The sequence below is a fragment of the Cicer arietinum genome, chromosome 7, assembly GCF_000331145.2.
Source record: "Cicer arietinum cultivar CDC Frontier isolate Library 1 chromosome 7, Cicar.CDCFrontier_v2.0, whole genome shotgun sequence".
NCBI lineage: Eukaryota > Viridiplantae > Streptophyta > Magnoliopsida > Fabales > Fabaceae > Cicer > Cicer arietinum.
Window position 1 is genome coordinate 31088632 of NC_021166.2, and position 26008 is coordinate 31114639.

The following is a 26008-nucleotide window of genomic DNA, read 5'->3' on the forward strand; positions in this document are numbered from 1 at the left end:
GATTATTATTATTATTATTAACAAATAAATAGTATATTTAACTTTGTGTTACAGTTAAATAAGATTAAAAATTTAATTTTGCCTAAATTATAATACGATTTTAAACTTTTCTGTCCATGGATATGTCATGTTTACTAACACCATACAAATGTGTGGTTAGAAGGAATTAAGAATAGCGATGTTAACATGATCATTGTAGCAGTTTGTTTTAAAAATATTTCATTCACAATTGTCTTTACAATTGTACATTGACATTTTACGAGTCTCTGTTGGTGTTTGACTAAACCAAAATTGAATAAGCTACTGAACAAATATTATGACTACACAAAGTGAAGTTACACAATCCAACGAGAAGTCCACTATCAGATACGGTTCTTGAAAAGAAAGTTGACATCTCGAGGAGACCTAGGATTCCTCCTTGCAGTAATCTGAATGAGTGCACCATCAACAAGCATGTGCTGAAGTACTCTTGCTATGTTCTTTGTATCATCAATGCCAAGATGATGTCTTCCCACCAAAGGTATTTGCAGTTCCTTCATCATTGTAACCATTCCTGTCGCCTGTTATCCATTATGAAACAAACATGTCATTTTATATTATATAAATTAGGACGAATTAATAAAACAAAGAGTGCCAGTTTTTAACATAACCTATTCCATGTAGGAAGAAGAAGAAGGTTGAAGAACGAAGACCAAGAACCAAAGTGTCAGCGAAGAAGGCAATGCCAGAGACAATATTTTGTATGTTTCAGGGGCTAAACCAAAAACGAAATTACTAAGAGGGATCAGTAGGGTATCTTGTTGGAGCATGCTTGTGAAGGAATAGTGATAGGACTTTCGGTTTGGGCCTAAGCCCGACATCTAAACTGAATGAGAAGTTAGTAAAGAGTTGCACAACATGACTACATGGAATTAATAGAATCACAGAGAAAGAATGCTGTAAACAAATGGAATTGATTGATACTCCAATGGAGGAAGTTACAGCAAAAGAGAAAGAGAAAATACATCTAGTAGAGGATTACTACTAGCCTAGCCAAGTGATTCCCACAAGAGAATAATCTATCACCAATAACAGAATTCCAAGACAATTCTCACTCACCACATTATTCGCCTAAATAACTAATTCTGCCAACACAACATTCTAGAACCTTTCACTAAGTCTTCACACGCCTCCTTTGATACACTCAATATTTTAGGCCTCCCCACACCCTCCTCAATTTTTACTCCCTGCTCAGTCCCATTCCCCTATTTCTATCAATACCACCCCTTATGAGAATAGCCTTGTCCTCAAGGCTGAAATTCAGAAACTGGCCTCACAGCATTGCGTCGTCCTCTCAAGTCAAATCCTCAATTGAGTTGCCTTTCCACTTAATTAAACTTTGTTGTACCTGAGATCCTTCTCTTAGAATTATCCTCTGTCCCGCCACTGTTTCTGGTTCAGCCACTATGTCTGCTTGAAGCTCTAGTTTTGGTGGTAAGACACCTTGACACTGATAGTTGCCAATAGCACGCTTCAGTTGCGATGCGTGGAAAACCGGATGCCCCTTAGACTGTGGAGGCAATTGCAATACGCCACTTCTCTCAACTTTTCTAACACCTTAGAGGGTCCATAGAAGCGAGCTGCTGATTTTTTATTGATGTGTTTCACCACAAATTGCTGTCTGGGAGGTCTTAATTTTAAGAAGACCCACTCTCCTACTTCAAAGTTCACATCCCTCCTCCTCCGGTCAGCATACTTTTTCATTTGTGCTTGGACCCTAGCCAAATGAGTTTTCAATTGATTGAGAGCCTCATCACGCCCACTCAACTCCAACCACTGCTAACACTTTGGTTTCGTTGCTCAAGAACCGGGTTAGATTAGGGGGTTACCTACCGTAGACCACTTCGAATGGTGCTTTCCTGTCGTCACATGGAACGTGGTGTTATACCAATACTCAGCTCAATGAACCCAATGAGCCCAATGATGGGGCTATTCCGACGCGAAACAACACAGTAACTCTCCAAACAACGGTTAACTACTTCTGTTTGGCCATCCATTTCGGGATGGTAAGCTAACCTCATTTTTAACTGTGCATGCACTGCAGCTTAAAAATTTCCCTCCAAAAGTGACTTACAAAAAGAGGATCCCTATCACTTATTATTGTCCTAGCCTAGGTACCCCGTGTAAGCGTACCACTTTCACAGAATGACCATATTTTGATAACTAATCAATTACAACCAGCATTGCTTGATACCCCTTGGACTTAGCCAGCCCAATTATGAAGTCTATGGATATATTCTCTCTAATCACCTCTAGAATTGGAAGTGGTGGTAACAAATTGATAGGAATGGGTTGGGCCCCACAAGTGATGAGGGAGATCTCTTAGTTAATAGAGATGAGGTGAGACCTAAGCAATGGCGAGTATATGTGAAAAAGAATAAGAAAGAGAATGTAGGAAAAGTGTAATTGTCTAGCTAGCATAGTGAGTTAATATTCCACTAATAAATAGGAGTGTATGGAGAGGTAGTTGGATGATTTTTTTATTTTTCAGTTACACCTTAGAGGTTGGGCAGTAAGAATTGATTTCTCTAACTGAGGAGCATTAGCTCTCGAATCATTTTCTGTTTTCATATCAATTAGTACAATAATTCTCTTCATCTAATTCTATCTTACTTTTGCTCTATCAATTGGTCCGACTTGTTGCGTTCATGCAAACCAGAATAGACGCAAGAATCATCGGAGTGGAGGAGCGTTTGGGACGTATGGAGGCCAGCATTGAGTCGTTACGTGACTTCATTGGTTCTGAAATTCAGAGCGCGTTGGCGTTGCGTGACACGTCTCAGGACAATAGTACAACGGTCACCTCCTCGTTAGATGAATTCTGCTTAGTTGCGAAGAAGGTGGAATTGTCGGCGTTTACCGGTGATGATCCAGTTGCTTGGATCGCTCGAGCAGAAACATATTTCGATGTACAACGCAATTCTGCAGACGTGAGGATTCAATTGACGAAGCTCAGTATAGAAGGTCCTACGATTCATTGGTTCAATTTATGACACGATTCTACGGAGGATTTGTCCTGAGAGAATTTGACGGAGGCGTTGATCGTTCGTTTTGGTGGTGGTTTTTTGGAGAATCCTTTAGAAGAATTGAACGAATTAAAACAATTTGGATCTGTGGAGGATTACATTGCTGAATTCAAATTGTATTTTTCACAGTGTGGCCGTTTACCAGAACAACAGTTTCTTGGTTATTTCATTGGTGGTTTACATCATGACATTCATTCTCGTGTTTGGACCTTCAAGCCTCGTAATCGTTACTTAGCGATGCAATTGGCTCGTGATGTTGAGAGTGAATTTGCTGTTGTTTCAGAGCAGGGACCTAGATCTCGCTACAAACTGAGTCAAGGTTCTTACGTCCGATTTCAAAAAACTAATTGGGTCAATCGCGAAGGGGACGGGAACAGATCTGCCAACCCAACCCATTTGGTGATTAGAAACAGCACTAATGCTTTCTCTAGCTCCATTATTTTGGTCAAGAAGAAGGATCAATCTTGGCGCATGTGTAGATTACCGTGCACTTAACAAGGCTACAATTCAAGATAAGTACCCTATCCCTGTGGTAGATGAATTGTTAGATGAGTTACATGGCTTGGGTTATTTCTCTAAGCTTGATCTTAAATCTGGTTATCTTCAAATTCGTATGAAGGAAGAGGATATTCATAAAATTGCATTTCATATTCATGAGGGTCACTATGAGTTTATGGTGATGCCATTTGGCCTTACCAATGCCCCTGAAACCTTTCAATCAATGATGAATGATATTTTTAAGCCTTTTTAAGGAAGTTTGTATTGGTTTTTTTTTAAGACATACTAGTGTACAACACTAGTTGGACTGCTCATTTGCAGCATTTGGAGATGGTTCTAAACATTTTGAAACAACACCATTTTGTGGCTAACGGAAAGAAGTGTGTTTTTTCTAAACACCAAGTTGAATACTTGGGCCATGTCATTTCTAAAGCAGGGTTTGCTGTGGATCCTACCAAGGTTAGCAGTGTGTTACAATGGTCAGTTCCTAAGAACGTCAAGGGGGTGAGAGATTCTTTGGGATTAACGGGTTACAATAGAAAATTTATAGCTAACTATGGGAATATTGGTAAACCCTTGATCGAGTTGACAAAGAAGGATGGTTTTAGATGGAATGTTGCGGCTGCCGAAACTTTTGAGAAATTAAAAGTAGATATTACAACTGCCTCAGTTTTAGCCCTGCCTAATTTCAATTTTCCTTTTGAAATTGAATGTGATGCCTCAGGAAAAGGGGTTGGTGATGTGTTGCTGCAATCTAAACATCCCATTGCGTATTTTAGTAAGGCTTTTGAATCATCTAGGTTATCTAAATCGGCCTATGATAAGGAGTTAATGGCTTTGGTGTTAACTATTCAACATTGGAGACATTATTTGTTAGGAAGACGGTTTGTGGTTTATTCTGATCAGAAGAGCCTAAAACACTTGTTGCAGCATCGTATTACCACAACAAATCAGGTGAGAGTGGAAAATAAGTTGTTGGGTTTTGACTTTGAGGTGGTGTATAAGGTGGGAGTGGAAAATAAGGTGGTTGATGCTGAGGATGCTGAAATTCATGCTCTTAAATCCTATCCTATTTGGCAGCAGAGCAGCAGAGGTATCACAGGATCCTTGGCTTAAAAGCATTGTGGAGGCTATTCAAAAGGATACTACTGCTAAACCTAGGTTTTCCTTAAAAGGTGGCATCTTATTCTACAAAAATAGATTAGTTATACCGGCTAACTCACCACTTATTGAAGATCTACATAAGGATTTTTATTCTTCCCCTAGTGGGGGTCACTCCGGCTACCTATGCACTTATAGGAGAATGACAGACACTTTATATTGGCAAGGGATGATGAAAAGGGTGCAAGATTTTGTGAAAGCTTGTGACACTTGTCAATGCCAAAAATATGTCGCGACTATGCCTAGTGGGTTACTACAGCCACTACCTATTCCAGTTTTGGTGTGGAGTGAGATATCTATGGATTTCATTACTTGTTTGCCCAAAAGTAATGGATTTAAAGCTATTTTGGCGGTGGTGGGTCGTCTCTCCAAGTATAGTCATTTCATTCCTCTTAAACATCCATTTACTGCTCGCTCCATTACTGTTATTTTAGTGAAGGACTTGGTTCATGGAATTTCGGAGTCGATTCTTAGTGATCGTGACCCTTTGTTTGTGAGTATTTTTTGAAAAGAGTTGTTCAAGCTAGTAGGTACAGTGCTTAAAGTGTCATCGGCATACCATCCCCTAACTGATGGCCAAACAGAAGTGATTAACCGCTGTTTAGAGGTCTATCTACGTTGTTTTATTGCAAATCAACATAAGACATGGGCACATTGAATTCCGTGAGCAGAACTATGGTACAATACCACATTCCATGTTTCCACAGGATTTACCCCTTATGAGGTGGTGTATGGCAGGAGACCTCCAATATTGGTACATTTTTTGGAGAGAGAAACCAGAGTAGAAGCTGTAGCCCAGGAGTTAAGAGACAAGGATGAAGCTTTGCTTCAACTGAAAGCTAATTTACTCAAAGCTCAAGAGTACATGAAATACCAAGCTGATAAGAAACGCAGGGCAGTGCAATTTGGGGTTGGTGATTGGGTTTTTCTCAAATTACGTCCTCATCGACAACAATCAGTTGTGCATAGGATTCATCGAAAATTGGCTTATCAAGTCATTAAGAAGATAGGGCAGGTTGCTTACAAGCTACAGTTACCAGCAACATCTAAAATACATTCTACTTTTCATGTGTCTCTATTGAAGAAAGTTGTAGGCAATTATATTGCTACAACTCAGTTACCTATCAGATTGGAGTCTGACACTGGGGACATTATTCCTGCTAAGGTTTTTTCATGAAGGGATAAGTTTGATGGTGGGCAGCATAAGCGAGAATGGTTGATTCAATGGGAAGGCATGGATGTTGGAGATGCTACCTGGGAAGAGGAACTGTTGTTGAAGAGTCAATTCCCTGATTTGCGCCTTGAGGACAAGGCTACTGTTGAAGGTGGGGGTGATGATAGGAATGGGTTGGGCCCCCCAAGTGATGAGGGGGATCTCTTAGTTAATAGAGATGAGGTGAAGCCTAAGCAATGGCGAGTATATGTGAGAAAGAATAAGAAAGAGAATGCTGGAAAAGTGTGGTTGTCTAGCTGGCATAGTGAGTTAATATTCCACTAATAAATAAGAGTGTGTGGGGAGGTAGTTGAATGGTTTTTTAATTTTTCAGTTACACCTTAGAAGTTGGGCAGTTTGAGAATTGTTTTCTCTAACTGAGGAGCATTAGCTCTGGAATCATTTTCTATTTTCATATCAATTAATACAATAATTCTCTTCATCTAATTCTATCTTACTTCTGCTCTTTCACAAACCCCCAGGAGTAGTTGCTGCTGCATATTTCTGTGTTTGACAATCTTAAATTTAGAAGGAATAATATTCTTTCTTATATTATTATGAGGTCACTGGACCTATATATATACATGAGCCTGCGGCTTATTCTAGGAAATATGGACAGCTAATTCTAAGGAAACAGATCCTTGTGATTATGGGATTGATCCTAAATACATAAACCTAATAATAGCAAGATACAACTGTTACAGAAACACAGCAAATATAAAACTTCCTAAAATACATAAGGAGAATCACGGTTTTGACACTCCCCCTCAAGCTGGTGAATAGGTGTTTTCCATTCCCAGCTTGGATATAATTCCTTCAAAGTTAATGGAGTTCAGCCCCTTGGTGAGTATGTCTGCAAGTTGATTCTGAGTGGATACATATGGTGTGCAAATCATGCCACTGTCTAGTTTTTCCTTGATAAAGTGTCTGTCAACCTCTATATGTTTAGTTCTATCATGCTGCACCGGGTTGTGGGCTATACTAATTGCAGATTTATTGTCACAATATAACCTCATAGGTTCATCCCACCTTATCTTCAAGTCTTCCAATATAATCTTCAGCCATAGAAGTTCACATATTTCGTGGGCCATTGCTCGAAATTCTGCTTCAGCACTCGATCTAGCTACTACACTCTGTTTTTTGCTCTTCCAAGTCACTAGATTTCCACCACGGAAGGTGCAGTATCCAGTAGTTGATCTCCTATCTACCACTAACCCTGTGTAGTCCGCATCCGTATATGCTTCAAGACTTACACTCTTGTTTCGTTTGAACAAAACCCCTCTTCCTGGGGTCCCTTTCAAATACTGGACAATTCTAAGAGCAGCTTGTAAATGTGCTTCCTTTGGTTGGTGCATAAACTGGTTGACTAGACTTACAGCAAAAGCAATGTTTGGTCTAGTATGAGATAAGTAAATAAGCATGCCCACAAGTCTTTGATATATTTGGGTCAACTGGAGTACTTGCTGGTCTGCAGGTTGTCTTCCCTGTTTCTTTAAGCAAGTCAGTAATATATTTTTGTTGAGATATGAAGATTTCTTTCTTGGAATGGGCAACTTCAATTCCCAGAAAATATTTAAGTCTCCCTAATGTCTTGATCTCGAATTCCGTGGCAAGGCATTTACTTAGCACTTGCTGCTCCTTTTTGTCATCCCCACTAACTATAATATCATCTACATACACCAATAAAATTGTTACTCCCCCTGAATCTGAATGTTTGATAAATAATGTGTGATCCCCTTGGCTTTGTTTGTAGCCTAGACCTGTCATAACTTTGGTGAATCTTCCAAACCATGCTCTTGGGGATTGTTTCAGCCCATATAGAGCCTTTCTTAGCTTGCAAACAGTTCCAGCAGTAACCTGCCCATTGTAACCAGGGGGCAACTCCATGTATATTTCTTCTTCAAGGTCTCCATGTAAAAATGCATTCTTCACATCAAACTGCTGCAGGTCCCAATCATGATTTGCTGCTAATGACAATATTACTCTGACCGTGTTCATCTTAGCAACCGGGGCAAATGTCTCCAAGTAATCAACTCCATAGGTTTGAGTGAAGCCTTTGGCCACTAATCTTGCCTTGTAACGTTCAATGGTCCCATCAGCCCTGTATTTAATTGTATATACCCACTTGCATCCTACTGGTCTTTTTCCAGTGGGTAGGGTGACAAGTTTCCATGTCCTATTCTTGTTTAACGCCTCCATTTCCACATCCATGGCTTGTTTCCATTTCCTGGACCATGTTCATCTTAGCAACCGGGGCAAATGTCTCCAAGTAATCAACTCCATAGGTTTGAGTGAAGCCTTTGGCCACTAATCTTGCCTTGTAACGTTCAATGGTCCCATCAACCTTGTATTTAACTGTATATACCCACTTGCATCCTACTGGTTTTTTTCCAGTGGGTAGGGTGACAAGTTTCTAGGTCCTATTCTTGTTTAACGCATCCATTTCCACATCCATGGCTTGTTTCCATTTCCTGTCAGATAATGCTTCAGATACAGTGGAAGGTGTGTGTGTGGAGTTGAGGTTTGTGAGAAAGGTTTTATGAGTAGGTGAGAATTTTTCAAAGGATAAGAAATTTGATAGTGGGTAAAGTGGTTGTTGGGTGCATGTTCTAGTTCTCTTTCTAAGGGCAATGGGTAGGTCTAGATTTTGGTCCACCTGTGCTTCTAGATTTGCAGAAACAAACTCATTATAATCATTGGAGTTTATAGGATTCGAAGGTGTTACCTCATGCAGTGATGATGGGTTGGATTCTTGGACATTGCCAGATTCTAGAATGGCCTTTTCTCTCCTTGAATATGCCAGATTTTTCCCAAATTTTCCACCATTAGGTGCAGGTTCAGGTGCAGGCCTTGCTGTTAGTTCAGGTGCAGGTGCAGGTGTAGGTGTAGGTCCTGCTGTTGATTCAAGTGCAGGTCTTATTGTTGGTTCAGGTGCAGGTCCTGCTGTTGATTCAGGTGCAGGTCTTGTTGTTGGTTCAGGTGTAGGTCCTGCTGTTGGTTCAGGTGCAGGTTCTGTTCTTCTCTCAATTTCAGGGACAGCAATGCCATTTGTCCCAATTTCAGGTCCAAATGTCATATTTGGAAGCATGAGAGTCTCATCTTCCTCTCTTACATTCTCCCCCTGAAGATGAGGCTGCTTGAAGTAGCTCTCTTGTTCGTTGAAGGTGACATCTCTTGACACATAGAATCTTTTTGATAGGGGGTGAAAACATTTGTACCCCTTTTGTGTGGTAGAGTACCCTAAGAATACACATTTGACAGCCCTAGGGTCCAATTTTCCCCTTTCATTACTATGAACATGCACAAAGGATACACACCCAAATATTCTAGGTTGGAGTTTATTTGTAGGATCCAAGTGTGGGTAGAATGAGGATAGGACTTCCATGGGACTTTTTGAGTCTAAGATTTTAGTGGGTAACCTATTGATTAGGTAAGTGGCAGTAAGAAGAGCTTCCCCCCAAAATCTCTTAGGAACATGGTTTTGAAAAAGTAGAGCTCTAGTTTGATTTAATAGGTGCCCATTTTTCCTTTCTGCAATCCCATTCTGTTGGGGTGTGTTCACACATGAGGACTCATGGATTATCCCTTCCTTTTGGCAAAAAGAGTTTAGTACAAGGTTAAAATAGTCCTTGGCATTATCAGACATAATTCTTTTGATACCAACCCCAAATTGATTTTTAATCATTGAGACAAACTGAAAAAACACGGAGCTAACTTCAGATTTTTGTTCCAATAGAAAAACCCAAGTCACTCGGGTACAATCATCTATGAAGGTTAAAAACCATTTAGCACCTGAGATATTAGGAACATAAGCAGGACCCCATACATCAGTGTGAACAAGAAAGAAAGGGAAAGGACTCATTTTATTGCTAATGGGAAAAGGTACACGCTTGTGTTTAGCAAGCTCACACACCTCACAATGGAGACTCTCCACATTTAAATTTTTAAACAAGGAAGGGAAAAGCACTTTTACAACTCGAAATGAAGGGTGTCCTAGCCGACAATGGTATAGTTGAGCTTTCTCTTTATTGGTCATGGTAGATTCAGATATGAGAGAGCGGCTCTTGGTAGGCAGATTAGGATCGTCCATGTAGTATAGGCCATTCCATTCTCTAGCATGTCCAATCGTCCTCCCCGAGTTCTTGTCCTGCAGTATACAAGAGTTGCTATGAAAAACAGCATTACATGAGAGATCTTTTGTGAGTTTTTGTATAGAAATCAGATTGGTGGACAGTTTAGGGACATGAAGGACATTTTTTAATGTTATGGATGGGCTTATTTGGACCTCTCCTTGTCCTGCTGCAGTTATAAGGGTTCCATCTGCCGTGGAAATTTTCTTGTTGCTAGGACATGGGGAATATGTGGAGAAGTATTTGGGTAGAGGGGTCATATGGTCAGTGGCTCCAGAGTCTAATATCCAGTAATGTGTAAATGGTGTATCTGAAACATTAAGCCCAAAAGAAAGTGGAAGCTTACCAGAATAAGTTAAGGAGCATGTACCTGTGGGCTTCTCCAATTTACTAAGGAGGGATCTGACCCGTTCTATCTCTTCATGATTCAGCTGGACAGATTCTTCACTTTGTCCATTAGCAATGTATGCTTGCCCTTGCCCTCCTCTTTTTGGAGGGCCTCCTTTCGGCCCCCATTCTCGGCTTGGGGGTTTTCCATGTAATTTCCAGCGCTTCTCCCTTGTGTGGCGCGACTTGTTACAGTGGGTACACCAGACTCTTGTGTGGCGCGGAACCTCCTCGTGTTTTTTTTCCATATTTGGAACCCCACTTTTCCTCTGGTTAGCAACCATGATTGTTCCTCTTTCAGCTATCATTGCGGAGCTTTCAGTGGTTGAGGTCTCCAGCATCAGTCCTCTCCTGCTTTCTTCACTCTGGATAATGGCTACCACTTCATTAAGCCCGGGGACTTTCTCTTTTCCCAGGATTTGGATTCGGACCTGGTCATATTCAGGATTCAGGCCTACCAAAAAATCATAGACTTTATCTTGTTCAATATACTCCTTAAGGATTGTTGAGTCTTTTGAACACTTTGCTTTTATAACTCGATAGTGGTCCAATTCCATCCATAGAGACTTGAGTTGATTGGCATATTCTATAACTAATCTGTTTCCCTGTTTTGACAGCCAGGGTTTTTACCTTTACATCATAAATTTGAGCAGCATCCTTGGCCTTAGAATAAGTTTCCTCTACTACGTCCCAAATTTCCTTTGCTGATTTAAGGAACATGCAGGTATCACTGATTTCTGGGACCATTGAATTCCATAGCCACGCCATGATCATGGAGCCTTCTTCGTCCCATCATTTGAACTTGGGATCTGTTTCATCAGGTGCATTATCAGTCAGGTAACTGACCTTTCCTTTTCCTTTCAAGATGGTCCTAATGAGTTGAGACCATTTGAGATAATTCTTCCCATTTAACCGATAAGCAGAATGAACATTCTGCGATTCTCCAGCAGTCTGGGGTCTGTCCCTAGTTTCCAGAATAGGATTCAGATATGAGAGAGTGGCTCTTAGTAGGCAGATTAGGATGCATGACCTCAGCCATGACCAGGTGCGACCAAGGTAGAGAGGGTTGCGCTGCAATGAAGGCTGCAACAATGCTTAAAGGTAGCGCAGCAATGAAGGCTGCAACTTAGGGTTTACGGGCACGGTCAAAGGCTCCCAAGGATCACGAGCTTTGATACCATCTTAAATTTAGAAGGAATAATATTCTTTCTTATATTATTATGAGGTCACTGGACCTATATATATACATGAGCCTGCGGCTTATTTTAGGAAATATGGACAGCTAATTCTAAGGAAACAGATCCCTGTGATTATGGGATTGATCCTAAATACATAAACCTAATAATAGCAAGATACAACTGTTACAGAAATACAGCAAATATAAAACTTCCTAAAATACATAAGGAGAATCACGATTTTGATAGACAAGTATCACAGGATTGCACAAAATCCTTCACAGCTCTCTGCATTCCTATCCAATACACATTTTCAGCTAACCTTTTGTATGTTTGAAGGAACCCCGAATGACCACCAACTGGGGTTGCATGGAATTCTTGCAGCAGTAAGGGAATGGATGGTGAATGCTTGGACAACACTACACGGCCTTGATACAACAGCACCCCCTGCGGAACTGAAAATCCCCTTCTAGCTGTGGAGTTTTTTTCCAACTTACACAATTTGTTGAATTTCTGGGTCTTGGCTGGCCTCCACAATTAAACCTGCCCCGTCCAGCTATGTCGGATATGAAACCAGGGTTCTTAGTTCACCTTCATCCCAACAGCAAGACAATGCGTCTGCTGCCTTGTTCTCCAAATCCGGCTCGTATTTGCCAACCAACATTGTTGATCCAGCGACGATACTCGCTGATGTAATAGGTGTTTCAGGCTACGGTAATCTGTATAGACCACAAACGGTCTCCCCAACAAGTAGTGCCTCCAGTGTTGAATAGAAAGTACCAGTGCCATTAACTCCTTCTCATACACGAACTTTTCTAAATTTCCTTCTGATAATGCTTTGCTGTGTAATAGGCGATATTATGCATCAAAACTTCCCCTATTCCGCAGCCTGACACGTCACATTCTACTTCAAACGGCTTGTGTCATTACTTTCTTTAGTGTTTCAAAGGCTTCAGCTGCCTCTCTTCCCCAATGAAAGTTTTTGTTTTTTAGTTAACTCAATAAAGGGTTTCGCCAATTTTCCATAATCCTTGACGAATTTCCGATAATAACCAGTCAGTCCAAGAAATCCCATCACTGTACGTGGGGCTGGCCACTCTAGGACACAATTTTTGAAGGGTCAATGGCTACCCCTTGCCCTGAAATCACATGTCCCAGTATTAGGATATTATGATTAGTCAAAGCAAATCTGTTATGATCAATTACATAACTAATTTTGTATGAGTAAGTTAGTTAGTAGTTATAAGTTGGCTTATGTATATAAGCTTGTGATCCTCTTTGTAAGTCAATATGATTTGAATAATTTGTATCACACTTAGTGTGTCAAATTCACAGAGTGAATAAGAAATTCAGTTTCGCAAAATATACATTATACAATTATTCCATTATGGTATCAGTAGCAATTCTTGGTCCTCACCTTCATCATCATCACCATTCTTTCGCTTCTGCATCTCAGAGATAGAATGTTGTAAACAAACGGAATTTATTGATACTCCAATGGAGGAAGTTACAACAAAAGAGAAAGAGAAAATAAATCTAGTAAAGGGTTACTACTAGCCTAGCCAAGTGGCTCCCACAAGAGAATAATCTCTCACCAATATCAGAATTCCAAGATGATTCTCACTCACCACATTATTCCCCTGTATAACAAATTCTGCCAGCACAACATTCTAGAGCTTTTCACTAAGTCTTCACACGCCTCCTTTGATACACTCCATATTTTGGGGATCTCCACACCCTTCTCAATTGTTACTCCTTGGTCAGGTCCATTCACCTCATTTCTATCAGAAAATTCTTAGAATAGGGGAGAGAGTATAAGGAGAGGTAGATCATTCAATATATTTTCTATTAGAAAGTGTCGGGCACACAGAGAGTCGTCTCTTCTTTGAGGATTATTAGCTCTAGGATTACGAGGACTTCTTCTGTTATAGTTCTGGCTTTTAAATCAATAATACATAGTTCTACTTGCCTTTCATTCTGGTTCCTATCAATTGCTCTAAGATATCGGATTCTCGAGATAGAGCAAGCAGTGCTGCAAGAGATGGAAAATATGTGAGCCAAGAACGTATAGTTACCAAATTTTATAAGGACAGATTCATGAGGTGGAGAGCCAGTGCTGCAAGAGATGGAAAATATGTGAGCCAAGAACGTACGGTTACCAAATTTTATAAGGACAGATTCATGAGGTGGATTGCTACAACTGAAAAATAATCTAAGGTACACAGTACATCCGTTCCATAAGTTATAGTGGCTGTTTGTGAGCATGGAAGGTGGAACCATGCTTTGGTTCCATTTTCGTTGCTAAGAGAACCCGAATTCAGACTACGAATCATTTTCCATGGCAATGATTAAAAAATTCAAAGATAGAGATTCAAAGATAGAGACGGTGCCAAGGTTGTTGTGAGAGTGATATTAAAGCAATACGAGGTGCTAGTTGAGATGAAGAAGAATGACGATATGCCAACTGACAATGGGTTTGGGGTCAAAATAATGGAATCTAGTTTAAGCAGACGATGCATCCCAAGAAGACGTGGGAATAACATACCATACAGGATCTCCATATGGGTATCGCAAGAAAATAGTGTCATCCTCGTATGCGTGCGTGGAAACAGAGACGTCAAAGAAGATGAAGGTCAAACAGTCGAACGAACCAACTACAACTTTGGAGAGGCAAATTGCGCAATTTTACCTCTGCAAATTGTGGTTGGTTTCTCCTTCACCGAAGCTGCCATACTCCGGCCCACCTGCAAGTAATGACATTTACCTCCTGCCAAATCGAACAGTCCAAAGTTACACAGTAATGAAGTAATGACAGATTGACAGACCACCTCGTTCGCCAGAGACGCCGAACTCCGACTCACCTATAAAAGCTTGTGTTGAGCCTGAACTGTAAGACGTCAATCCATTTGTGACATTTAGTAGGTTAGTGTTGACAAAGGCATTGTGACGCGTGAGATGGGGGGAATCAATGTCGACACAAATTTCGACTAGTCCACCACCACAATCGAAACCGCACAACACCAGGCAACTTGTGGTGGTTATCCCACAACCAAATCCATTGCTTATTGTCTTTGATTTGGGTTACTATCAAATTGTTGGAAGAGACTTGGACATCTTGAAAGTCTTAGAGTTGTCAAGATTTATTAATCTTTGCATTATTCTCGATTCTAAACCCACGTCAAACTAGGAACTTCGGAGTTAGAGTGCTTAATGAACATTCTTTCAGCCATCGTTGAGACCAATTATGTTCTATCAGTTATGTATTAACTTTTCATGAAAGTTCTTGAATAACTTTACTCTTGGTGATCATGATCAATGAGTTCTCAATGGAAAACCAAACATGTTCATAAAATAGGACAATAAGGAAGAAGAAATCTACTGTTACAACCAAAATTTACTACTCAAAGACCCTAAAACCAAATCAAACAGACATGACGATACCATTTATGCTCCAAACACAGACCTTAAATTGATTTTATATTAGCAGCATCTATATAGAGTTATCACCAAACGCTCTGTTGGGCCTCTTATAACTAAATATTATAAGAGGAGGGTCAAGAGTTAGAATTTTAAGTGGGAACTGAATTTATATTGCAGTTATTTTTTATTTAGGCAGTTATTGTGTCAATTTAAGTTTTAAATCGGGCAGTTATTGCTGCTCTAGAGCAGTTATGGGGCAAATAAAAGTAGGAAATTAGAGAAAGGAAGGCAGGAAATTTTTGAGTGGTTATTGGGAAGGGACAAACCAAGCTCTCAAATTCTTGGAGTGGATATTCTTGTAATTGTTTATCAATTCTGCCCAAACAAATTTGTAAACTCGCATTCTGTTTAAATTCAATAAAGAATTCAGTTCCCCCATTTCGATTATGTACTAACCAGTTCCAACACTGGTGTCAGAGCAACAAAAATCCAGGAGAAATTCATGGTATTTACGCGCAATATGGAAGCACGTATGGAAGTTCTGGAACGAGGGTTTGAAGGGTTGCTAGCTTTGCGTGAAACGTGGGAAAAACATATGGAACAAGAGAGGGTGGAGTGGTTGGAAACTAGGCGCCAATTGAATGACTTGGCTGATCTTGTCATGCTAATTCACGCGAGGCAGGAAGATGATTCAAGCGATGGGAGTCGCGCTGTGTTGTATGGAGAGAGGCCAGAAAATTCCCTAGACTCGCGAAACACAGTTGAAAGGTGGAGGAAATTAGAAATACCTGTCTTTGATGGTGAAGATGCATATGGATGGACGATTAGGGTGGAGAGATACTTTGATCTGAAAGGAATGTATAGGGCAGAGAAGTTGCAAGCGGTAATGGTGACTATGGAGGGAAAGGCTTTGACATGGTATCAGTGGTGGAATTTTCTGCTCAAAATCCTACTTGGGACGACTTTTGTGCCGCTGTGATTAAGCGTTTCCAACCATCTATGGTTGAAAGCCCTTTTGAATTGTTACTAAGTCTCAAACAAATAGGGTCAGTAGAAGAGTATCGAGAAAAGTTTGAATTGTACGCAAGCCTACTCAAATGTGCAGAACCTGCATATTTGAAAGGAGTCTTTTTGAATAGACTTAAGGAAGTGATAAGAGCAGAATTAAAATTACACCCAGTGGAGACTTTTGCGGAATTAATGCACTTTGCTCAAAGAGTTGATGAGAAGAACAATTTAGTCACCAAGGGTAGCAATTCCGCAAGTTCTGGGGGTAAACCAATGAGAACTTACAATAATACTAGAACGGTGACCTGGGAACCTGGGGTAAAGCAACAAACGCAAACTACAATGTTTGGAGTTGGAAGTTCTTCAGGGGAAGGAAGTGTTGCAAAGCCTCCTGGAACTTTCAGAGGCAGAGGATTCAGAAGGTTAACTGAGGTTTAAATGCAAGAGAAATCACGGAAGGGATTATGTTTTCGCTGTGATGAGAGGTTTAGTCCAGGCCATGTGTGTGTTAACAAGCAATTGCACGTGTTGGTTTTGGGTGAGGAAGATGAGAAATGTGAATTGCAGGAACCGAATCTAGTGGAAGTGGAGGGAGAATTGAAAGACCTCAAATTGTCTATGTGTAGCATTGTTGGTCTCACTTCGAAGAAAACCATTAAGTTATGGGGAATGATTGGCGAGGAACATGTTATGGTCCTTGTAGATTGTGGAGCTTCACATAATTTCATTTCAGCCACTTTTGTGAAGGAACATAATTTGCAAATGTTTGCAACCTCCATATACACAGTGGAAGTAGGAGATGGGAGAAAACTTGATTGTGGAGGAGTGTGTCCTCAATTAGAATTGGTGATGCAAGGACTCAAAGTGCAACAAGATTTTTATGTCTTTGATCTTGGAGGAGTGGATGTAGTGTTGGGGATGGAATGGTTGGTTGGCCTGGGAGAAATTAGAGCCAATTTCCGTGAGTTGACACTTAGAATTCCTATTGGAAATGGTTATCAACTTTGAAAGGGGACCCTGATTTAACTAGAGTTGTAGCATCTCTAAAGTCCTTTTTGAAAGCACTAAATGATCAAGGTCAAGGATTCTTAGTGGAATACCATTAACTACAAGCCGAAACTGCAATTACAGATGAAAATCCAGAATGGACAGCAGCTATTTTAGAAGAATATGGTGATGTTTTTCAAGAACCTCAAGGGCTACCCCCTACTAGAAGGAAAGACCATGCTATTATCTTGAAGGAAGGTGCCAATATTCCCAATATACGGCCTTATAGGTACCCTCACTATCAAAAAAATGAAATAGAAAGATTAGTTGATGATATGTTGAATTCTAGTATAATTAGACCAAGTGTGAGCCCCCATTCTAGCCCAATTATTTTAGTGAAGAAAAAAAAAAGATAGCAGGTGGCGCTTTTGTGTAGATTACAGGGCTTTGAATAAGATAATCATACCAGATAAGTTCCTTATTCCTATTATTGACGAGTTGCTTGATGAATTGGGAGGTGCAGTGATCTTTTCAAAATTGGGCCTAAAATCGGGGTATCATCAAATTAGGATGCGGAAAGCAGATATTCCAAAAACAGCTTTTAGAACTCATGAAGGGCATTATGAGTTTATTGTCATGCCTTTTGAACTTACAAATGCCCCTTCAACTTTTCAACCCCTTATGAATGAAGTGTTAAGGCCGTACTTGAGAAAGTTTGTGTTGGTTTTCTTCAATGACATCTTGGTTTACAGTACAGATGAACAGGAGCACCAAAGACATTTAAGTGTTGTCCTAGCTTTATTGAAAGAGAATCAATTATTTGCCAACAAGAAAAAATGCACTTTTGGGCAGACCCAATTAGAGTATTTGGGCCATATCATCTCAGCAGGTGGAGTTGCAACAGATCCAAAGAAGATTGAAGCTATGTTAGATTGGCCAACACCCAAGGACATCAAGGCTTAAGAGGATTTTTGGGGCTGACAGGGTATTATCGAAGATTTGCTAGAGATTATGGCAAGATAGCTAGGCCCTTGACCCAACTTTTGAAGAAAGACAACTTCCAATGGAATAGTGAAGCCCAAGTTGCATTGGAACAACTCAAGAGATTGGTGGCAGAATTACCAACACTCACTGTTCCAGATTTCTCTAAAACCTTTACCATAGAAACTAATGCATCTAACAAGGGCTTGGGTGCAGTTTTATTGCAGGAGGGGAGACCAATGGCTTTTCTTAGCCAAACATTATCAGACATAGCACAATCTAAGTCAGATTATGAAAGAGAGCTGATGGCTATTGTGATGGTTGTTCAAAAGTGGCGACGTTACCTGCTAGGAAGCATTTCGTCATCATCACCGATCAGAAAACCCTAAAATTTCTAACAGAACACCGAGTAATAGGTGAAGAATATTTCAAGTGGACTTCAAAACTCACGGGACTAGACTTTGATATCCATTATATATCTGGAAAAGAAAATGGTGTGGCTGATGCACTTTCTAGAAAGATGACATTTGCAGCTTTGTCTTCAGTTCACTTTCAAGAGGTGGAAGATTGGGAGTCAGAAACTTATCGAGATCCTAAGTTACAAAAATTGATACATGATCTAATCCAAGATCATAATGCTCATCTAGACTATACATTTCCAAATAAAAAATTGCTCTATAAGGGGAGATTGGTGCTACCAAAAGGATCTTCAAGGATTCCCATTTTGCTACAAGAATTTCACAACATAGCAATGGGGGGACACTCTGGCTTTTTCAGAACCTATAAAAGAATTTATGAGGTTGTGTATTGGGAGGGCATGAGAAAAGATATCCAGCAGCATGTGGCCAATTGTGAGGTGTGTCAGTTGAACAAGTATCAAGTTTTGTCTCCTGCAGGCCTTCTTCAACCACTACCTATACCCAATCAGGTTTGGGCTGATATATCTATGGATTTCATTGAAGGATTACCTAAGGTTCAAGGTAAAAATGTCATTCTCGTAGTGGTAGATTGACTAAATATGCTCATTTTCTAGCACTTAGCCATCCTTTCACTGCAAAAGATGTTGCTCAAATTTTCCTTCAAGAGTTAGTAAAGTTACATGGCTTCCCTTCTACTATTGTTTCTAACAGAGATAAGATTTTCCTGAGTCATTTTTGATCGGAGTTGTTCAAAATGGCGGGTACGAGACTCAAATTTAGCTCTGCTTACCATCCTCAAACAGATGGACAAATCGAAGTAGTCAATAGGTGTTTGGAAACATACTTGAGATGTCTCACAGGCACTAAGCCCAAACAATGGCCAAAGTGGCTAAGTTTGGCAGAATTTTGGTTTAATACCAATTATCACAGCTCTCTAAAATTAACCCCCTTTAAAGCACTATATGGTCGAGATCCACCTCATCTCCTAAAAGGGACTTCTATTCCTTCGGTTGTTGAAGAAGTTAACATCATGACACAAGATAGGGACCAAATGTTGCATGATCTAAAAAACAATTTGGTCACAGCTCAGAATCAGATGAAAAAGTACGCTAATCAGTCCAGGCGTCCCATTTCACTAGAGGTTGGAGATTGGGTTTATTTCAAATTACAGACCTACAGATTGCGGTCCTTGGTTAAGAAGAGAAATGAGAAATTAAGTCCTCGTTTTTATGGACCATATCAGATTTCAAAGTAGATTGGAGCAGTTGCATTTGAGTTAGCTCTTCCACCAGAGAGTAAGATACATCCAGTGTTTCATGTGTCCCTACTTAAGAAAGCCATCTCTTCTTCAGCTACCCCTTGACCTTTGCCACCTATGCTCTTAGAGGAACTAGAATTGCAAGTTACTCCAACTGTTGTACAAGATGTCCGCAATGCTCCCAGTGGCATAGCAGAAGTGTTGATTCAGTGAAAGGACCTACCAAATTTTTAAGCAACATAGGAACCTGTTGAGACCATTATGGAGCAATTCCCTTCTTTTCACCTTGAGGACAAGGTGACTCTTTTGGGAGGGAGTATTGTTAGGCCTCTTATAACTAAATATTATAAGACGAGGGTCAAGAGTTTGAATTTTAAGTGGGAACTGAATTTATATTGCAGTTATTTTTTATTTAGGCAGTTATTGTGTCAATTTAAGTTGTAAATTAGACAGTAACTGCTGCACAGTTATGGAGCAAATAAAAGTAGGAAATTAGATAAAAGAAGGCAGGAAATTTCAAAGTGGTTATTGGGAAGGGAGAGACCAAGCTCTCAAATACTTGGAGTGGTTATTCTTGTAATCGTTTATCAATTATACCCAAACAGAATTGTAAACTCACATTCTGTTTAAATTCAATAAAGAATTCAGTTCCCCCATTTCATTTATGTACTAACCAGTTCCAACACACACCAATTAATCCACAAAATGTAACACATAATTCTATCGAACCATTTACCCAAAGTTTCTATAACTCTATCAATTCTAAATATTGAAAGAACTTACCCTCCTATTGTAAAAGTTCAGATAGACATCTTTGAGATTAATCCACTCCATAAAATAAGGGGGAAGCTTTATTCTTGACACTTCACACTGTTGAGGGACTTTAGTTTTCAAATCCCAATTTCCACTGCAAAAGCAAAAGAGATTTATTTAAAAGCAAAACAAAATTGTTATTCTAGATGTATAGGGCGGGAAAGTAACGGAACATTGCAAACTAGAAAAAGCAAAAGTATAAGAGGTAAACCATGAAATAGTGGCATTTACCAAGTTACAAATGCTGCGCGATTAAGTTCCCCTCCAATCCATAGCTTTTGTTGCATTAACCAAGCTTCAAACTCTTCAATAACTTCCTTAAATGGTATGGCTGTGTCATGCCAAACTCTGGCAAAAAAAATACCTAGGTAACCTACCATAATAAATTACTTCTGACGTACTATTTATTTATTTATTTATTTATTTATTTATTTATTTATTTATTTATTTATTTATTTATTTATTGCTGTTGTCATCATACAATTACAAGTAACCAAACAAATGAAATCATACTTCACTATAAACAACCTTAAATTACAAATATGACCATCAGAGCACTACATGAAGAGCTGTACCTGCTTGTTAGACTCTTTTCGGTACTAAAAATGAAAATTAAAACTGTGAAGAATGTTTGGAGACCATAAGTATGAATATGTAAGTTTCTAAACAAAATTAAGCTGCATACCTATCAACTCCAAATTTTCCATACTTCCCTTCAATGTATTCATTTATTCTTTGTTCGCTCATATTTGAGGGCCTCACAAACCTATTAGACAATTAAAGGAACAATGAAAAAGAAAAATAGAACAATATGCATTAATCAATAATCCTCATAAGTAAATTGTATTTTTGAGTTTATAAGAAACCAACCTAAAAAATCTCAACCTATTAATCCCAAATATTTTGCAAGACTCACAGGCCAGCAGTTGCATTTGAGGGTTCAAAATTGTAGAAGCTACTGTTCCATTTAACGGATAGTATAAACCTCTGTAGCACCAATACTTCTGATCGAAGGCGTGTCTCGATGTCTGACACATGTCGGTGTCTTACACTGACACGACACCGACACATTGATTACATTCAATTAATTCATTTTCTCAAATTATTATTAGTGTCGACATGTCAGTATCAGTGTCATGTTGAGTGTCAATGTCAGTATATGTGCTTCATAGGTATGAAACTATTTGCAAAAGAATTTTTAATATCAAAATGATGCCTATGTATAATTAAAGTTGATCTTTCTAATAATCGCAATATATTTCATGAAAAGTATTGAACACAGCATAAAGTAATGCAGAGTTACCAAAAGAAAGTATAATTAAAAAGAAAAACAGATTTATCTAAGGCAATCACAGAACACTGCTCGTGCTAGACATGCTATAAAGTGGGAGATTAAAACCTGTGGAAAATGCCTTCAACTTGCAATGTTTTTGCACTAATCATTAGAACTGGAAACTCAAGAATCTCAACCTTACCCTCTAAATCAAGTATAAGGAAAAAGTCTAGATTCTGAGAGCGTATCTTGTTTAACTCGGAAATATTCACTTGAAGCTCCCTAGAGCTATCATGATTAAACTTCTCAAGGTGAATAAGATCATCCATCTACAAATTTGGAGAGCAAAAAAGAACACCATCAAAACTATAAATATTACATTCACATATAAAGTTATAAAATATAGTACAGATACAAAGCTTTCCATTTCCTATGCTGCAAGTCTTATTTCCAGAATCATTAATTCAGATGATATCTTCTAACAATATTCTTATATAAACATCAAGGGTTGGGATGGGTAAATCATTTAATCATGTATCCAGAACAGTGTTGTCATATAGTTTCCATGGCGTATTGCAGTGGCAAATTTTTTGCCAACCACTATAGCCAATTTGTGAAGGATGGTGGAAATGGTAGCTTAAAATGACAGATTTTTTACCTTCCATCATCCACAATCGATAACACTGATCCAGAATGAAGCTTACTCCTGTCCTACAAACCTCTAACGACTTAACTAGCTATCTTCCCACAACCTCAAGTTCATTCATACACCAAGCCAAGTCTAGCCTTTAAGTACAGGATTCAAATGTATGGAAATTTGGACATATAACCAAACTACTTAATAAGACTCATTGGCATTAAAACAAAAAAATCTAGTCATTAAACCCAGTATGAATCACTGTAAGCATGCTAAGAATGAATTGATTATAGTGCAAGATACATACACAAGAATAATACTGTATTTATATCCTACTAATTACTAAACGAGAAAAGTATCTAATACTTATAATTTTGTCAATATTTGAAATTTTAAATGCAATACATATGTACTTTTTCATTAAAACCATTCTTAGCAACAGAGTCTTATCACATTTTTTCACAGAAACATTTGATCAAACAGGTAGCATGCGAACCAACACTTCAAATTTGGGTAGAAGTACGAGCACCCAGAAACAGAAATGAAGATAAAATGGTTAAAATAAAAAGGTAGCCACCTTGGTGCATTTTCCCTGGGAGTGGTACAAGCAGATTGGTTTGAAGCGGGTGGTGTGGGAAGTAGAAAGGGAAGCAGAGAGAGTGAAGGAGTGGATTCGAGGAAGAGAAAGTGTAAGAGGTGGTGGTGAGAGGTAAGAAAGGAAAGGATTACGAGTACGATGAGACAAAATCTTGGACAAGCAAGTTCTCACAAGCGCCATCCTCGAATGAGGGAATTACTATCAAACTGTTTATTTTGTAGGGACAAAAATGACTGGCTGGCTCCACGTAGAGAAGGAGAAAAGATCGCTTGTTAGGCGTTGCGATTTTGGTTCCCACTCTTATATCCATTTCTTACACAAATATCCTTTACCTTTTTAATTTAGTTAAAAATAATTCTATGAGATTTGTCGCCTCAATATTTTCTAATTAAAAAATAATAATGTTTACCATTAAATAATATTAAAAAAAATATTAACTGTTATTTTTTTCTCTTCCATATATGGTGTACTTCTTCTGTTACGATATGGAATCTTAGGTTCATAATGAGTAATTGGTTTAAAAAAATAATAATTTATTTATTTTTTATTAAAAGGATGACAATATGCATGCATTCAAATTGGTAAAATATATTCATATAATACAAATTCAAAATTATTAAAATCAATGAAGATGAATTTGCGAACAAACTCACAGTATTCAGGTTAATAGGACAAAATGGCAATATGCCTATAAATATGACAAAATTCAAGTGTCTGGATTAAAGTTGATGACGTCAAAGTCATTAATTAAAATATGTAATGAATCAAAGTTATCTACTGATTTAAATCAAACAAACACCGCATTAAGACGAACGAGAACATCAATGTTTGTAGAGAGGCGCACCTAAGAGGGAGGTGAATTAGGTATATATAAATTTTCTGGTTTTTAGAGACTTAGTAGATTATTTTTCTGTTTATGATTAGTGTATGGAATAATTTAAATGGCAGAAAAATAAAGAACACAACAATTTATCTTGGCTCCCCTTACGACCAAGGGTACATCCAATCATCTAGCACACGACAAGAAATTTTCCACTATCTGTTAGAATAAGTTCAAGTCTAACTCTAAGACTTCGGTTACAAACTTCTAACGCTCAACCTAAGATAGCACACCACTATCTTAGTTTACAACACTTCAAGAAAGTACACCATTTTCCTTTATATGGTTTTATAACAATCACTTTGACTGAAATCAATAGTGTATGACAATTAAGAACAATGATAACAATCTAATATAATTTCAAGTACAATAGAGAACTTTTCTTAATGATATGACAATGTAAAATTTGTACTTGAAATATAAAACTAAGACTTTGAATAACTCAAAATATTTCAGAAAAGTTTGTTCAAAGTTGCTCTAAGATTGATGAAAAGATTTGGAAATTATTGATTCGTTAAATCTGAAGCTATGAAGTATTTATACTCCTTAGACATCACTTCAGATCAGTAGCAATCGTTCCTAGAGGTTTGATGAACATGTGCAATGATTCAAGTTGAATCTGAACTGAAAAATTGCATTGTTTCGCAGTTGTATTCGGCTACAACAGGAGTGTAGTCGAATACACCACTTGTAACGTTCAGTTTTTATTCAAATTTTAAAGCTTGTATTTGAATACACATTCTTGTAGTCGAATACAAATGAGTGAGTTTTTCCACTGACTTGGTTTTGTATTTGGCTACACCATGTTGTAGTCGAATACAAAAGTCCAGTTTTAGCTACAGATTTAGTATTTGTATTAGGCTACACCATCTCGTAGTCGAATACATATATTCAATTTTAGCTACTGACTTGAGTCTGTATTCGGCTACAATAAGTTGTAGTCGATACAACTTTGAATTTTGTCAAAAACTTGATTTTCAAACATTGTTCATGCATTTTGACACTTTGAAATTTTTTTTGATGCATATGCTAAAATGAAAGGTCCGCATGTGCATTTGAAATATATTAATATTAGATTGCATAATGTACCTTAAATTATAAGACTTCTAGCATAATTGACCATAGTTGACTTGATTGTTGACTTCTTTTTGAGCTTGCAACTTGATCACTTTCCTTGGTCTTTGTCTTCATAAAAAACATAAGTATTTTACATTATCCCCCTTTTTAATAATGACAAAACCTGGTTGTTGTTGAGACTTCAAAGCGATTGATTGTTTTAATTTTTCTCCCCTGTAATACATGCGCTTACACCACATTTGAGCTTGAGTTCATGCCATCATGTATTGAAAATTTTGAAGACCTACAAATTCTTTAACAACAACAACATACAATTTTCTCCCCCTTTTGACATGATCAAAAAGAAGGAAAAGCAACAAACAAAATACAAAACATATATAAGGAATAAAAACATCAAACAAGGTAGGGAATAAAAACATCACATAATTGAAATTTAAACATGTTCAACTTTTACATCACGATGCAGAACTATTGTCATAACGTTACAATCAAAACAACATAAAGCATTTAAAGACAAAAGAAAACTACAGCAAATTAAATTTCAACAACGAACTACATATCATCATCCGGTGGGAGGTGAATGTGGTCAATTTTGACAGACATATCATTAAGTTCATGCAACAAAGTTTTATGGTTTTGGGCAATGGTGGTCTCTATGGTTTGAAATTGATTGTTGATGGAGGTGTCCATGTTCTGAAACTGTGTAGTGATGATGGTTTGCAGAGAGTTGAGTTTGTCCATGACCGTGCGGTTTGAAACGTGATCATCATCAAATGTCGTTTCTTCAACGTCTTCTTCATCTTGGGCAGTAGTAGATGTTTGGCCAAAATCGCCTTTATGGACATAGGACTAAAGTTGTTCGTTCCATACAATCTTCATAATCGGAAGCACGTTCAAATCGAGCACATTGTCTTTGGACGGTTTATACATAACTTCTCCTGAAAAATCCACTTTAAAATGATCCAAGATTCTGGTGACCTCTTTTACATATAGTAAGCCAATAGCATCCTTGGGAGCAAACATAATAG

The 26008-nt window shown here is 38.4% G+C and overlaps 1 protein-coding gene across 3 annotated transcripts; it reads right to left on the reverse strand.

Moving 5' to 3' along the window:
* Positions 1 to 193: 193 nt before the first annotated feature.
* On the reverse strand, positions 194 to 23309 carry LOC101501336 (uncharacterized exonuclease domain-containing protein At3g15140). 3 transcript variants are annotated; one of them, XR_012161259.1, is made up of 7 exons: positions 23003 to 23309; positions 21915 to 22117; positions 21201 to 21281; positions 20747 to 20863; positions 20486 to 20609; positions 651 to 754; positions 426 to 560 (listed from the first exon to the last, which is right to left on the reverse strand). XR_012161259.1 is itself a non-coding variant. In XM_004511194.4 (6 exons), the coding sequence occupies exons 1-6, from the start codon at positions 23201 to 23203 to the stop codon at positions 363 to 365; spliced, it is 924 nt and encodes a 307-aa protein (XP_004511251.1). In that variant the 5' UTR covers positions 23204 to 23304; the 3' UTR covers positions 194 to 362. The 3 variants fall into 3 exon arrangements, 2 of the variants coding, with proteins under 2 accessions (XP_004511251.1, XP_027192460.1); XM_004511194.4 differs by lacking the exon at positions 651 to 754 and having other exon boundaries at positions 194 to 560; positions 23003 to 23304; XM_027336659.2 differs by lacking the exons at positions 651 to 754; positions 21201 to 21281 and having other exon boundaries at positions 194 to 560; positions 23003 to 23306.
* Positions 23310 to 26008: the final 2699 nt, after the last annotated feature.